The sequence below is a fragment of the Aotus nancymaae genome, unplaced genomic scaffold (assembly GCF_030222135.1).
Source record: "Aotus nancymaae isolate 86718 unplaced genomic scaffold, 86718_ANA_hifiasm-v0.15.2.pri h1tg000016l, whole genome shotgun sequence".
Classification (NCBI taxonomy): Eukaryota; Metazoa; Chordata; class Mammalia; order Primates; family Aotidae; genus Aotus; species Aotus nancymaae.
In genome coordinates, this window is record NW_026988428.1 from 36259964 (window position 1) to 36276777 (window position 16814).

At 49.3% G+C, this 16814-nt stretch overlaps 1 protein-coding gene across 1 annotated transcript; it reads right to left on the bottom strand.

The window, feature by feature from the left end:
• Positions 1 to 10791: 10791 nt before the first annotated feature.
• LOC110567226 (keratin, type II cytoskeletal 6A-like) lies at positions 10792 to 16431 on the bottom strand. The gene is made up of 9 exons (XM_064376711.1): positions 15824 to 16431; positions 14727 to 14941; positions 14140 to 14200; positions 13886 to 13981; positions 13597 to 13761; positions 12993 to 13118; positions 11937 to 12157; positions 11682 to 11716; positions 10792 to 11568 (listed from the first exon to the last, which is right to left on the bottom strand). The coding sequence occupies exons 1-9, from the start codon at positions 16361 to 16363 to the stop codon at positions 11333 to 11335; spliced, it is 1695 nt and encodes a 564-aa protein (XP_064232781.1). The 5' UTR covers positions 16364 to 16431; the 3' UTR covers positions 10792 to 11332.
• Positions 16432 to 16814: the final 383 nt, after the last annotated feature.

The following is a 16814-nucleotide window of genomic DNA, read 5'->3' on the forward strand; positions in this document are numbered from 1 at the left end:
CACAGGAAAGATATGAATCATAGCTTGTGTTGATACAGGCCAGGAAGAGCAGAGGAGTTCCCTCGCCTGGTTCCATCGCCAACCCCAGCCAGGGTGGTGCATGGCTCTCAAGTAGAAAGAATAATTACGTTTGTTTTCTGTACTCTTCATTGCATGATAATCTGGCCCGCAGAAGAAAGGACACTTGTTTCCTGAGCTGCATCGAGCAAACCTTTGCAGAGCTTTCCACAAAACAAAGGCCTTGGAGGGCCTGGGTGTGGGGAGTGGCTTGGCTCATGCTCCCAGGAAGAGAGGCCTGAAGCCTTCTCTCACCATGCTTTCCCACGTGGGAAGCTAGCTCCAGGCTGCCTTCCCTCCCAGCCATTCCTTTCTTTCCCAGGTCCCCTGCTGGGACCCTCTTCCCAGGCACTTCATCTCATTCTGTTTCCCTTCTGGTTTTTCTCAGCCATCGCCTCTTGCCTGGGGCTGCTCATTTATTCTTTTCCTTCTCCCGCCTCTAGTTTTTCCAGGGCTGTTGTTTCTGAAGCTAGATGGTCTTATTCACAGGCTTTGCTGAGTTAGATTGAAATAGATCGTTCACTTTACTTCCTCCTTCACTCTCTCTTCTGTGACCTCTGACCTACGCAGTGACCTTTATCCTGGTGGTCAATATCTAGAAGAGTGCCTGGGACACCTGGCCTTTCTGATGACGTGCGTCCTCACCCTTCTAAAAATCTCAAAACTCATAGATTCTTAACACCTTCTTTGCTTTCTGCCAAGGAAGGTATTTTTGTTTCTAACCTCTCTGTAATTCTGCTTGAAACTCATCCTTAAGAAGTCATTGAAGATGAACTGGGCCCAGCACTACCCCTTAATGCTGTTTCCCTGGAGTGCCTGTGTCTGGCATGCACTTTGATATGATGTTTTTCTGGTGGTCTGAGTGTTAGTCCACTTCTGAGGGTTGGGCGTTTTCTTCCCAGCTCTAACTAGCCTCCTCACCACCCTAGATAGAATTGTGGCAGAAGTTCGTGCAATTCAGGTTGTCTAATTTAAAGAAGAACTACATATTCCTTTTTGTTCTCCATTCTGCAGCCTCTCTAGCTCTGTATTTTTGGTTCTATCTGAGAGGAGTTTTACTGAGCTTGGAGGAGTGCTGGATTCAAGGGTCATGGCGTATGCTCTGGTGCCTGAGGCTGGGAGAGGCAAACTCTTCAATTTCCGTGTTCTCTGCCCATCCTGCTCAGGGCGATCTCCATCATCCTGGGAGGAACACTAAGGTCCTTGGAGGGTGGTGGATCCCAGGAGGCAGGGCCAGGTGGTGATCAGGGCTGTGGAGGAGGAGAGGAAGGCAGGGAGATGTCTTTCCACAGATGAGGAGTGGGGAATGCACCAGGGAGCTTTGGCTTCTGGCCAGGGCGGGACCACCAGGGTTAAAGACCATGGGGCAGCAGGGGTTACCTCCCTAGAGCAGGCTGCCCTGAATCATAGAGCCAGGGCCCTGGGTACAGCATCTGAGAACCTAGGCCACAGCCACCCACTCCTAATTCCTCGACTGCTAGACTTCTCAGACTTCTCAGACTTCTCCTACTCTCTGCAGAGTCCTGGCTCTAGTGAGTAATTATTTATTAGCATCTATGATGTGCCAGGCACTCACTGATCTAGCACAGGAGATACAGCAGTGAAGAAAGCAGCCACAACTGTCTTCCCTCCTGGAGCTTATATGGAAAGAGGAGGGAGCAGAGGGGTTTTGGAGCAGCAAGCACAACCCAGGTCTCCCAGCTGACACTCCCAGGGGCCGAGTGTGGAGAAGGTAATTCTGTTGTGATGGCACCTGAGACGTGCTGGCCAGAGACGCTTTGCCATCGTCACTATTTGTGCTGGAGTGGCTGCATTTCCTCAGTGTTCGGTGTGCCTAACAGGCACTGCCCAGCCTGCCTGGGATCTTCCGCCTCACAGCCCCCTTTGTGCCTATAGTCAGCAGCAATAACTGTTCCCCAAAGGGCACTAAAGGTACCAGCGGATCTGAACAAACTGCTAAGGTCCAGGACTTGGGACATCCACTTGCAAATGGCCACATTCACCTGATCTGCCCCTGTCCACTGTGAACACAATGGCCACTTCACATGGGCCCAAATTTGATGGGCAGATGCAGAGCCTGTGCAGGTAGGCAGACAGCCTCCCCGCTCAGTACATTCCATCAGGAAAGTAGTGGGCTCTTTTTGTTCAAACTTGGGCTTAAGAAAGTGTGATGAAACTGTCCCGTCCCTCCACAACCCAGCCCTTCAGACACACCCAACAGATGAGCACGTACAAGGTAGACACACAGACAGACACACATGTCTTCAGAACATTCACAAAACAGCAATCTGCACACAAGTGTGGTGCTGCCTGGGTGCATCAGGATACAGAAGTGAAGGAGCAGAATCAGTCTTTAAAGCCTGGAGGAGCCCTGAGATGAGGAAACTAGGGTCAGACTGGGGAGAAGAGCTGTCAAAGGCCACACAGCTGTTTGGTAGCTGGGCCAGAACTCCTGATTGCTTCTGCTGCCCGACATTAGCCCTGAGGCTTCTCTATGTTAGAGAGCACAGAAAGAAACCTTCTTGAGGCCTGGGAGGCACACGCAGGGCCCTGCTCAAGGGAGGGGGTTGGTGCGATGCCAGCCTCTCAGGGGCCCTCCCAGCACACCCCAACAGAAGGAGACTGGAGAATTCCAGGTGTGTCTTGGCTGTTCACCTCCAGCCTTTTTTTTTTTTTTTTTTTGAGACAGGGTCTGGAGTGCTGTGGCACAATCATGGCTCACTGCAGCCTCAACCTCCCAGGCTCAAGTGATCCTCCACTCTTGGCTTCCCAAAGTACTGGGACTACAAGTGTGAATCACTGTGCCTGGTTCCTCCAACCTTGTTTGTTCCCAGGGTTGGGTTACTTCCTCCACCAAGTCTCTCTGTGTCTCGTGCTGGGAAGAAGCTGCCACGCAGGGACACTGCAGGGAGGGGAAAGTGGGGAGAAAAAGGAAGCTGCTCCAGTTCTTCCTCGGGGTGGGAACCCAGAGGCCCTCTCTGAACTGAGGAGCGCAGGACCTAGAACCAGCCTGGTGAACACTGGCATGGAGCCCCAGCCTGTGCGTGTGGGCTTAGGGGCTGGTGAGGGTTGGGGGTGTATGTCACCCCCAATGGGACATCTGAGCTGAAAGCGGCAACCTCACCATCGTGCTGGGCTTGGCACTACCTCAGCAGCTCGTAACTTGGACCTCCCGAAAACTCTTCTCTCTTTCTTGCTTGCCAGCCCCCTTCCCTCTCCAAGTTGCATCTGAGAGACATATCTGACCTGAACCTTCAAACAAGCTGCCTTTGCTCAGCATTTATTCTTTCAAGAAATATTTGTTGGGGACCTAGGACATGCGAGGCACTGGGATACAGCAGTGAGGGAGGCAAAGTCCCAGCATGGTAACAAGGAAATGGGTCATTAGGAGAGGGTGTCACTTTAGCGACGGGTGCAGGGTGCAGACGGAGAGCTCATGACACCTGCGAGGTCATCTGCCCCTCAGTGGTTAGGCTGTGGCCATGTGGCCTGGTGGCCAGGCGGCCTGGTGGCCAGGCCTTTGCTGGTCACTGCAACTCCAGAAGAGCTCAGGAAGCACACTTTGTACACGTCCCATATTTCATGGATGAGGAGTATGAGGCCCAGAGCATGACAGGAAGCTTAGAGTAAAACTGCAATAGGACAGTTTTCTCCCGTCCCCCAGCATGGTGTTTGCTCCGTGCCACGCTGATCCGTGTGCTGGGGCAGACGGTAAGTGTCCTCCAGGAGTCCCACCCGCTAGGGGCTTGCTGGGCTGTGGGGAAGATAGAACTGACACATGTGAAACAGACATCATGTAAAATGTTATATAACAGAATTTAAAAATATAGGCCAGGTGCCGTGGCTCACGCTTGTAATTCCAGCACTTTAGGAGGCTGAGGTGGGCAGATCGCTTGAGCCCAGGAGTTTGAGACCGGCCTGGGCAACATGGCAAAACCCCATCTCTACAAAATGTACAAAAATTGGCTGGGCATGGTGGTGTGCACCTGTAGTCCCAGCTACGCAGGAGGCTGAAGTGGGAGGATGGCTTGAGTCCTGGTAGGTTGAGGCTGCAGTGAGCTGTGATTGTGCCACTGCCCTCTATCCCTAGTGACAGAGTGAAACCCTGTCTCAAAAATAAAAAAATAAACCAATGAAACTCAGATAGTGAGTGGTGCAGTCTCTTGATGGGCCCCGAGGGCTTCAGAGGATCCTCGCCCTCCTGCTGGCTCCTGATGCCCCAGCCCCATCTCGGGCACATACAGGAGCATGGCGGGAAGGAGCGCCAAGCGCGGGAGGGGAGGCCAAGGCAGCTGGCTGGGTCTAAACATTTCCCACTGATAAATCAGAGTGAATCCATCCACAGATGCTTCAGATAGAATCACTGAATGCATTCCCACATTGCCCGTGTAAAGCTGCATCCGATGTGACGCATCCGGGTGACACATGGTTTGCTTGTGTGTTTCCACGACAGCTTCTGCAACCGTGGAGCTGTGTTTTCCATGATCATGGGAGGGCAGGTCCCTTGGGCACCCAGTCTTGGCCTAGGAATTCCTGCCTCATTCTGAGCTGCATGACATTCAGCTGACCTGTAAGCACTGAAGATGAGGATGGTGACGATGACAGTGAGGTAGAGAAGCCGAGAGTCATCATGCTGGGCCTGACTGACTCAGTGTAACTCGAGAACAGAAACCTCCTGCTCTGCTTTGAGAGAGGTAGACATTTGAAAGCCCCGACGCAGAGGAAATGAAAAATTCAAGCCCATGACTCACTATTGTCAAACAATTAGTCTCTCTGAGGAAGGACTCAGCAGAGGGCTCTTCCAATCAGCCAGCTCTCTTTGTGTGAGTTCAAAGCGCAAATGATTGACATGTCACTTTCAGGAGGATTTCCAGGGTGTAAAACCAGATATATTACTGGAATGTGATGAGTAAGATAGTTCCCACTGAACAGAACAGGGCTGTGTCTGTGATGCAGGTTACATCTGAGGAGCCAGGACACTGCTCTCCTCCCTTTCCAGAAAAGGGTAAAATGGCCCAGAAGCCCCACAGGCAGACGCCGGGATGACCTCTGCATGAGCCTACCTGTGGGTATTCTGGCTGTGCTCCCATCCGGCGGCGGAGAGAGACACAAATTCCTTTTAAAGGAAATGCCTGAAAGTGCTTTTCATTCACCCCCTAGCGCTGGTTTATGAAGCAAGAGTTAGCCAACCTGGGGCGTGCGCAGAGACGAATGAAAATGACGAATTGGGAAACATGAGGTGGGAGCAAAGGGGAAAGGAACTATGACAGGAGACCAGTATGCTTCTTTGTTGTGGCTGCTCTTACCATCAGGGAATAAACTTAATCGGCAAGAAGGATTCAATGAAGGACTTCTACGTTCTAATGGTGAGCAGGAAAATATGCTTTTAAGGGAGGTTGTAGAGATTTCTGTAGATTCTTTCTGGAATGATTCAGAGGCTGTGATTCTGCAATAAATGAAGGTTTTAAAAACTCTGTAAGATAAGCACCGATACTCTCTACCCTGATAATGCTCTTCAGGCATCATGGTGTTTATGGATTCAGGATGGAAATAGGGTTTTCCTGCATCTTTCAACATTTCCCCTGGAAGGGACATGCCCGCAGAGCCTCTCTGAGGTTGGACCTACTGTTGCTCATGTTCCTTCATTCCTGCATCCATTGCCCTTGCCTCTTGGTTTGCATGGAGTGTCTGTTCATGCGTGTAGTTCTGGCTCTGCCAGGTGAGAGGGATTTTTCAAAGCTGGGCACATAATTCAGTTGAATTCAACATGTATCAAATAATGTACTTACCCTCCTTTAATTTGTTCTGAAGTATTCAGGACCCTGCTGTGCCATAGGTAATCATAAACTGTATTGCTGAGTGACTTTGCTGGGTTACTGAGTGACATAGGGCACCTGTGAACAAAGAATGAGTTTTTGAAGACATTTTCCAAGGCAAAGGTAACACAGGCTAAAGACACTCACATTTCACTTATGGCTTTCTCATCACCAAGGAATGAACAAGAAGTCAGAGCAGGGGAGATAAAGCTTCAGAGACTAGTATAGGCTCCCAGGGGTAGGGAAGATAAAAACAAAGCTTGGAGGGAGTCCAGAGCTGGGGGAGGAGAGAGCAGTTGGCCAAGCCAGCTTGGGGGAAAAACAGGCATTCCTCTTTCTCCCAATGTGGGCTGGAATTTCCGGGCTAAAGGGTGAGCATTGCACTGGCTGACGTCACTGTCCAGCAGATGCCTAGTTTACGTGAGGAGCCAGCTCCTGCATCTGCTCTTAGTACCCAGGGCAGTAGCTCCTTCACTAGAGGAGAGGCAAAACAAGGGAAGACAGGAGGAGTGGGGAAGGCGGTCAGTCTCATCATGTTCACATGGGCAGCACTCTCCCTCCCTCCTGGGGCCAGAGTGGGAAGTGATGGAGCCAGAGTCTTTGAATAAGATCACACCTTCTTAGCATTGCAGGAGGGCAGAGATCCTAAGACGAGGCAGGTTGTTCCTTGGATCCTGGCTCTGCCTCATACTCATTATGTTACTTAACTTTTCTGAGACTTGGTTTCCTTCTCTTTAAAATGAGGATAAAGTTTAGCATGGCAATTGGGTACAAGATCAAGGTACAGAAATCAATCATTTTCATGCACTACCTTTAAGTAATTAGAAAACATAATGAAGAGAAAGGAGTTCTAATTCACAACACAAGAACTCTGAGATATTGAGGGATACCTAACAATAACAATAACAACAAAATTCACAAGAATAACCAGAAAACATTGAAGACAATCTGTAGGACTTGTTGCATCAGAAACCAACATGTAAGTAACAGAACTAACGCCACTAAGATGGCAGAATAGAAGTTAACCTGCTTGATATCCCCCTACAACAATAATTCTTCACCTATCCAGTCAAAAGTCTCTCCGCTGAAGCCTCCAGATTCAGACATCATTGCACATCCTCGAGCGTCGAGGATGTTCAGGGAAAAGACCTTACCAAACGGACAAAATAAGGCATCAGATACTGACCCTAAAGTAATAGAGAAACCAATGTATAATATAAAGGTCTAGTAATCACAGTGGTGTGAATGGACACAGAGATCAATGAAACAGAAGAAAAAGTGTGTGAATTCAGCATGTCATAAAAGTGGTATTTCAATGGGGGAAAAAGTAGAATGTTTATTCTTATGTAGCAGAGAAGTACGGAAATGAAAATAGCAATTACCCAAATTCACACTCCTCACAATTAATCACTGTTAGTATTTTATCCTATTTGCTTTCATCCTTTTTTCCATGTTAACATCTTTTGATAAATTATAGACATAATAAATACAGCATTGTTTAAAAACAGTCTGCAACTCAAACTCCTGGCAAGATGGCGAACCAGCTGGGGCTGTTATCTCCCTCCCACAGGATGAATCCTGAGAAATTGTAGAAACACATGAAAGGCAGATACTGGGAACCACGAACTGGGACCTCACAAATGAAGACACCCCAGGGGCGCCGAAGTCTGTGTTGAGCTGATATGGGTTGGGGCAGGTGAGTAGAGCTAAGGCCTGAGGTGACAGTGAGGGGTGGTTTAGAGGAAGGGTCTTAAGCTTTGTCCTTGCCTTTTGTCTCTCCCTTATAGGAGAAATCCAAAGCACCAGCCCAATCACCTGTGTCCTTGTCTGTGGTTCAATATAAAGGAGATTGACTTCATAGGCAGGGTTGCTAGATTTAGCAAATAAAAATACAGGATGTGCAGTTTAGATTGAATTTCAGATCGGCAACAAATAATTTTTTTAGAATAAGTATGTTTCACACAATATTTGGGACATACTTAGACTATGAGTTTTTGTTGTTTATCTGAAGATCAACTTTAACTGGGGGTTGGGTGCAGTGGTTTGTGCCTGTAATCCCAGCACTTTGGAAGGTTGAGGTGGAAGGAGCACTTGAGCCCAGGAGTTTGAGACCAGCCTGGGCAACATAGTGAGACCCTATCTCTACAAAATTTACAAAAAAGAAGAAATTAGCTGGGTGTGGTGGTGCATGCCTGTGGTCAAAGGTACTCAGGAGGCTGAGGCAGGAGGATTGCTTGAGCCCGGGAAGTCCAGGCTACAGGGACCCATGATTGTACCACTGTACTGCAACCTGGGTGACAGAGTGAGACTCTGTCTAAAAACAAAACAAAACAAAACAAAACAAATTTAACTGGGAATCCTCTATTTAGTCTGGACAACCCTATTCACAGGTGACTGGAATACCTGCTCCAAGTCTTAAGCCAGCTGGCATCTAGTTTGCCTCTTCGAGTGGGGTAAGTCTCTGGACTTCACTCGAGGCTGGTGAGGGAGCCTGACAGTAGCCTGCTGTCCTGGAGCTTTTCACCTGGGGAGGGAGAACAGACTTTGCCTGGCACACTGGGAAGCTGTCCTAACAGCTTTTGGGACTTGTACAACATGGCAGTTCCTACTCTCTGCTTCCACCATGCCTTTGACTTCCAACCCTAGACTGCTGCAATGATAGAAAGGGAGGGGGTTACTAATTCCCCAATGTCTCCTCCAGCTCCAAAGTTTCTGCTAATGACCTGCTCAGCAGCAAGACCCTTGCCCACCCACTGACAACCATGGGAAGAAGGCCAGACCTCAGCTGCAGTAGTGACCCACGGGAAAGGAAGGGTCTCTGCTGTGGCATCAAATGGACAAAATTTGACCATAACTGAAAGGGTTATTGTTGTTCTCCTGGAAGTTTCCCTCACTTGATACTCTTCTGCTTGCAGATAAGATGTGATTAGCCAGATTCTAGAATAAGCTTGTGTAAACATGGCCTAAAAGATAGAGAGTCTGTTTCTGTCTAAAAGTAAAAATTACAACCCTGATGTTGATATCTGGTCAATTTGAATGAATCTCCAACCATCAATTTTTGCTTGTCAAAATTATCATGAAAGTTTACAGTTAAAATGTGTGGACCGGGTACGGTGGCTCACCCCTCTAATCCCAACATTCTGGGAGACCGAGGTGGGTGGATCTTGAGGTCAGGAGTTTGAGACCAGCCTGACCAATATGATGAAACCCCGTCTCTACTAAAAATACAAAAATTAGCCAGATGTGGTGGGATGTGCTTATAATCCCAGCTACTCGGAAGGCTGAGGCAGGATAATTGCTTGAACCTGGAAGGCAGAGGTTGCAGTGAGCTGAGATTGTACCACTGCACTTCAGCCTAGGTGACAGAGCGAGACTCTGCCTCAAAAAAAAAGAAAGTGTGTGTGTGTGTGTGTGTGTGTGTGTTTTCATCCTATCATCAAATGAGGAACTCCTTTAACCTTCTTCACGCAGGCTAGAGTGCAGTAGTGCAATCATAACTTACTGCAGCCTCAGACGCCTTGGCTCAAGTGATCCTCCCGCTTCGGCTTCCTAAGTTGCTAGGACTCCAGGTATGCACCACCACGCCCAACTAGTTTTTAAATTTTTTGTACAGACAGGGTCTGTCTATGTTGCCCAGGCTGGTTTCACACTCCTGGGTTCAAGCGAATCCTGCCTTCACCTCCCAAAGTGTTGGGATTGCAGGCGTGAGCCACTGCGCTCAGCCTCCACATTGATCTGAGGGTCATCTGTCAGCATGGACCATGTCATCTCTGCCAGCAGCACCTCAACGCAGACTGTAATTTTGTAAATATATTCTGTGAATTTATTTTATTGACTTTTTTTGACAGCTTCACTTTTTCTAAGAGTTGTTGTGCTATAATGTACAGTCAAAGTCACTGGTTTTAGGCATACAGTTATATACATTCTAACCAGCCTTTCCCAAGATAAGCTCTTTTTTTTTTTTTTTTTTTTTAGATGGAGTCTTGCTGACACGCAGGCTGGAGTGCAGTGGCATTATCTAGGCTCCCTGCAACCTCTGCCTCCCACACTCAAGCGATTCTTGTGGCTCAGCCTCCTGAGTAGCTGGAATTACAGGTGCACACCAGCATGCCCAGCTAATTTTTGTATTTCTAGTAGAGACGGGGTTTCTCTGTGTTGACTAGGCTTGTCTCGAACTCCTGGCCTCAAGTGATCCACCCGCCTCAGCCTCGCAAAGTTCTGGGATTACAGATGTGAGCCACCAAGTTTGGCCCCAAGATAAGTTCTTAGGTTTGGCCCATGTATCTTTGAGTTACTGTTCCAACACATAAGGCACTGCATGCCTTTAAATCAATACACTGAGATCTGAGGATGCTCCTTTACCATATCTGTTAGTTTGAATGATGGATTTTAGAAGTTGTATCAGAGTAGGCATTGGTGGCAAAAGTCTTAGTAATCAAAGAGTTGGGGCAAGCACCAGCTTCTTACCAAGTGTTTCTGATCTGCAGGGTCACTGCAGTGTTTCCCTGGGGTGGGGGGCAGGGAGTGAGGTGGGGTCTCAGGGATCAGTGTGGGGCCAAGCCACCAAATGATGGGGCTGAAAAATAAAAAATATAAATGAAACTTAGTTATCAGATTATGCTAATCCAGATTTCAGAACTTAGCTTCCCTTTCTGTTCTGATGCTTTCTAAAAGACTCCATTTGGGGAAAAAGCCCTGAGTGGCGAGGGCTGAGTAGTTGGTGACCGTCCACGGGGGCGTCTGACAGAATCACATAATGTTGACTGATGGAGTAGGATGTGGACGATGAACTCCTGCCTCATCCTCCGGGGTGACTTGTCAGTGGGGAGAGGAGCAGGTCCCAAAGATGAGACACCGTTTGTGGTGTGAGAGTGTTTCTAAACCAGATGTGGTCAGAAATACAATCTAACACATCATGTTCATATTCTCAATCTGCTTTATTCAACAGAACAACAGAAAGCAAAGAGAGCAGAGAAGGCAGTGCAGGAACGCAGACTGCATCAGAGGGTATGTCACATGTCATTCAGGGACACCGCAGGAGAACATCAGGACAACTGATTTGTCAGATGGGAACTCCTGAGTGTAGCTATAATGGGCAGGACAGTTAGCAATTGCAGAGAGGACTCCTCATTTGCAGCTGGACCTAGACTGAGTTTCGGTTCTTATGGGGGCATAGGTCATTTTCTTCTCAGAAAGATGGCAGACTCATATATATGTAATAATATGGGAGCATACAAACGACATTTGCATGTCTGGGTGATGATGACTGTTGGCCCGATGGTGAGTAACAGGAGCTTGGAGGAACAGGTATTGATGAGAAGAAAAGTGAGGGCATCCGCAGCTCTACCTGGGAGAGCAGGGGAGACTGGAGGTCAGGAGAGGACAAGAAACCTGAGGAGAGGGCTCTGCAGCCAGAGAGGGGCCTGAGGACTGTGGGACCGAGAGCTGGCGGCAGCACTTCAGTGCTTGTAGCTCTTCCTGCTGGAGGACGAGCTGGTGGTGTACTTGATGGTGGAACTGCCGCCTCCAACGGAGCTCAGGCCACCCCCAATGACTCTGCCGCTGCCGGAACTGAAGCCGCCTCCAACGCCAAGACCACTGCCATAGGAGTAGCCGCTGCCTCCGCCCAGGCCTAAGCCACCGCCGACGCCGCTGGAGCCGCCATAGCCGCTGGAGACGGTGGACTGGGTCACGGCTGTGGAGGGGAGGGGACAAGGACACAAGAAGCCACAGTGAGCTCATCCTGCCAGCCTGAGCCCAGTGAGAGGAGTGCAAGGGCACGGGAGGAGGGCAAGCAAAGGTACTTACAGATGTTGACTTGTCCAACGCCTTCGCCATTCAGCCTGCGGGGAGGAACACAAGGAGGGTGAGACCTCAGAGAGCCCTTTCCTGGACCAGTGCGGGAAGTCTCAGCGGGCAGAAGAGTCCATGGGAAACTGCTCTTTTAGTTTTCTCCCAAGGAGAGCGATTATGGCCATGGGTAGCGCGCCCTAAAGTTGTGCTCAGGGCCAGACACCTTGAAGATGGACTCAGCTGTTGGAGGAGGTCGTGTCAGTTACCCACCTGCACTCCTCGCCCTCCAGCAGCTTGCGGTAGGTGGCGATCTCCACGTCCAGGGCCAGCTTGACGTTCATCAGCTCCTGGTACTCCTTCAGCAGCCGGGCCAGGTCCTGCTTGGCCTTCTGCAGGGCATCCTCCAGCCCCTCCAGCTTGTTCTTGGCATCCTTGAGTGCCATCTCCCCACGCTGCTCAGCATCAGCAATGGCGGCCTGCAGGTTGGCGCACTAGGAGGGGAAAGGAATAGAAGGAACTTGTCATCTGGTCTTCCAGAGGAGACTAACCCTGGCAGGTTCTTTTCTGGTGAAGAAAGGGCCAGGAACTCAGAATTTATGGTGAATGAGCTGTGACTCTTCCTGTCTAGCCTTTTTACCATCTCCAAACTTGTTATGCCTGGAGTCACATGATGAAATCCCGTGGCCCTTTGTGTTACCTCCCCTGCCTAAAGATGTGGGTGATGACCAATGGAAGATGCCACAGTGGACACAAGACCAAGGGCATTAAGTACTGTCTCCAAAGCAAAACCAGGACCATTTTTGATGATCTTATCTGCATGCCACAATAATTTGCAAACATTGTCAACTGAGGTGATGAGTTTTCACATGAGGCTGTTGAGGCCTTGCCTTCCTCCTGCCTCACATTCGCTCACCCACTTAGGCATGTTTTCTTCCTCATGACCCTGGTTTCTCTTTCTTTTTCACCTTGAACCTTGAGCAGAACTGCAGCAATGTTACTCATGCTTTCTGACCTGATAGTTTGCCCAACTTGGTCCTTTGCAATTCTAAAGTCATCAGTCTTCTTACATAAGCCTTTCCAATGCCTCTACACTATACTTTTACAGATCTGACCAGGTGAGAGCTTCTGTCCAGGCAATTATTTCATGCCCTTGGATGGGATCCATGTCTCTGAACTAGAGTGTTCTCACTGAGCCTAGGAACTGCATGTCTTTCCTTCCCTGCTTGCCACTCAATTCCCAAAGAATGTTCTTAAATGATGGCTGACAGCTGCCTCGTGACCTAACAAGAAAATTATGCTTCTCTCCTCCATTGCCCCTCACCACACCTGCTTCTTGACGTGGTCGATCTCGGATCTCAGCCTCTGGATCATGCGGTTGATCTCAGAAATCTCCTGCTTGGTGTTGCGCAGGTCGTCCCCATGTCTGCCCGCTGTCACCTGCAGCTCCTCGTACTACAGTGCAGAGGTGGAGAGAGAGACAGTGTCTACGGGCTCTTACAGGGAGTGATGACTTTCACTTCTGTATCAAGCATGTGTTAAACTTGAACCTAACGGCTTCTCCTCAAGAAATTTGAGGAAAGGTTGATATTACAAGGTTGACAGATATTGAGAAACCAAATCACAGACGATCCTTATTGTGGGACCACTGAGAGTGTAGCTATCTTAAGGACTGGCAATATTATATACTATATTCTAAAAGTTAGCAATCAGGAGAAGGTAAAGGCAGAGAGGACTAGGCCCTTGTCTATGGCAGCTTTCCCCCTGCATTGGGTTCTTTTTCCTCCTTGACTTGGGTGTAAGTTCCATAAGTATCTACTCTAATAGGGCAGGGTGCACATCCTGTGAGAGAACCCCGGCTTCCTGTCTGCAGTCCTCTGGCATTCAGGGTGGGACACAGGGACTCCTCAGCGGCTGCCCATTCCCTGCTCACCTTGGTCTGGTACCAGGACTCAGCCTCAGCCCGGCTCCTCTGAGCGATCTCCTCGTATTGGGCCTTGACCTCGGCGATGATGCTGTCCAGGTCCAGGTTGCGGTTGTTGTCCATGGACAGCACCACGGATGTGTCTGAGACGTGGGTCTGCATCTGGGACAGCTCCTGTGGAACAGAAGGCCAGAAGATCAAATTCACTTCTGACGCTCACAGAGATACCCAGCCCTAGACATCTTCTCCCCTTTACAGACCCCATCAGAGTAAAGAGAAGGACAGTGGAGATGCTTACTGCCTCATACAAGGCTCTCAGGAAGTTGATCTCGTCTGTGAGGGTGTCTGCCTTGGCTTGCAGTTCAACCTTGTTCATGTAGGCAGCATCCACGTCCTGGGGAAAGAGCCAACAACCTGGAGTTACCTGAGCGCACCTTTCCAATCTACCCGTCTTCTAGTCTCCCTACCAATTCTCCTCTCCCAGGTGAGCAGGGACACGGAGCCACTTCTCCCCTTCTAAACCTGTTTGAACCCCGGGCTTCATCTGCTCACCTTCTTCAGAGTCACAAATTCATTCTCCGCTGCTGTGCGCTTGTTGATTTCATCTTCATATCTAAAAAAAAAAAAAGAGTAATACATAATTTTGCTAGTAGGGAAGATGGGACAGGAAGTCAGCCTGATGGTCAATTGTTTTCATAAATGGATTATATCCAAATTGAGTTTTGATAACACAAAAAGCTGAAAAGATAATTTTTATTGTACCTATTTTTCCTAACCTATCTTCCCCTTTTTTTTGGGGGGGGTCTTTTTCTTTTTTGTTTTTTGTTTTTGTTTATTTGTTTGTTTGTTTTTGTCGTTGTATTTTAAATAGAGACAGGATTTTTATCATTTTGCCCAGCCTGGTCTCAGACTCCTGAGCTCAAGTGATCTGCCTGCCTTGGCCTCCCAGTGGGTCAGGCTTGGAGGCATGAGCCCCTGTTCCAGACCTCTTTTGGATTATTTCATAGGCAATAATTCGTGCTTTTTGTTTCCATGGACATGGGTTGCTGGGAATCCTGCCCAAATCTGGCCCTGGTTAGCCAATAGTCTTGAATATGTGTGCTGCGGGAAGCTGAGTCCGTTTCTCCTGTTTAACTCACTTGTTCTTGAAGTCCTCCACCAGGTCCTGCATGCCTCTGAGCTCCGAGTCCAGGTGGCTGCGTTCCCCGACAATGCTGTCCAGCTGCCTCCTGAGGTTGTTGATGTACTGTTCGAACAACGGCTCCAGGCTCTGCCTCACGGTCTTGGTGCCCTGCTCCTGCAGCAGGGTCCACTTGGTGTCCAGAACCTTGTTCTGCTGCTCCAGGAACCGCACCTGGAGGGGAGGCAAGCTGGTCATTTTCCAGGCAAAGGAAGGAAGAAAGAGGTGTCTGGTACCAGGTTTCCTGGCAGGTCTGAGAGGTTCCCATGGTGCTGGGCTACTACAGTGCCATGTAGGGAGGCTCAGGCTGAGCTCTGCTCCCCCAACCCCTTTTCCTTTGCACCCCACCAATCTCACTAGAGAAATTGTCCCACAGACCATTGAAGCCTTCATGCCTTAAGCTATTGATCATATCAGTGAGGTTCAACATTTATTCTTTTTCTTTTTCCAAGCACCATCACAAATCTAGTTTTAAAATACTATTTACCTGATATATTGCACACAGTTTTTACTACTGATAGGACCTTAGTTAGGAGGGATATTGGATGTTGACTAATGATTAGATTCCAGTTTAATTTCCCATTTAGTGTGGTGTCTCCTCCCAAAATCCTGCTGTGACGTTCATTCTCTGTTTTTAAAATTATTTAGCATTTCTCCACGTTTTATCATTGTTCCTATGTCCTTTTTTCTTAATCCAGCCAGATTATTTTTTCCTTTTTTTCTAAAGTATTTTTCCTCTTAGTCAGACCCCAGAGTGTAATTTACCAGCCCATGTACTCCTGGCATTTTCTCTGTAATCTGACACTTCAGAGGGAAGACTTAACCTACCCCACTCTCTGATGGCCTCATCTGTGCTTCAGGGTCATGAAAAGTTAGAGCTCTCCCTAGGCAGGAGTGAGGACCACCCTGGAGATTCCATGGGGAAGTGATGCCTATCCCTGCTGCCTGCTGTGCTTCAGGAGCCACCTGCACCCTCTGCAGAGCTGGGCTGAGTTCCCTTCTTTCCTCTGGTCAGGGGACCCTGAGGTGCCCATGGAGAGCATGGCCCTGGCTCACCTTGTCGATGAAGGAGGCGAACTTGTTGTTGAGGGTCTTGATCTGCTCGCGCTCCTCAGTCCGCACCCGCTGGATGGTGGGGTCGATTTGCAGGTTGAGGGGAGTCAGGAGACTCTGGTTGACGGTGACCTCTTGGATGCCTCCAGGGGGACACACGGGGAAGCCGGGGCCCCCAAAGCCACCAGCAAGGCCGGCTCCACCACCCAGACCAAAGCCAATGCCAGCTCCACCACCAAAACCAAATCCACTCCCGGCACCACCGAAGCCATAGCTGCCTCCAGCTCTGCTGCCATAGCCGCCACTGATGGCACAGCTGCCCCCTCCAATGGAGATCCTCTTGGAGCCCCCAAGGTTATAGAGACTGTGGCTGCCAAAGCCAGCTCCTCCACACGCGCCACCCAGGCCACCATTGCCCCTGGAGCGGGACACGGAGACGCTGCTGAAGCCAGAGCGGCTGACCCCAGGGAGCCTGGCTGAGCCGGCACTGAAGCCCCGGCGGCTGCTGCTGTGGCTCCTGATGGTGGTGGATGTGCTGGACATGGTTCCAGGAGACGAGAGGGCTGAAGAGTGCGTGAGAGGCTGGAGGCGAGAGGGAAGAGAAGCAGGACGAGGAATCGGGCTCCCTGCAGCAGCTTATATATGAAGAGCATGGGCTGGGCCCAGTCCTGGAAGGTGAGATTGCAGGTTGGGAAGGGCTGGGTTTTACAAATAGTGAAATCACAGCTGCATTATTACAAAAGTTATAAAATGCTGAGACTGCATTTTTCACTTCCTTTAGTCAGAGAAAATGTTCTTGCCTCCAGCTTTGACTCGAGATCTCAGCACAATAAGAGCATTCTGAATTCATGAAGTTGGCATTAGTCACTGTCTCCAGCAAAGGTTCTGCATGCTAGGCTGTTTATCAACATGTCCAGAGTGCTCTCCTCGTCCCAGTCTGGACTTTCTACCAGCAGAGATATTGGAGATCACAAGCACTGAATTGCAAATGCCT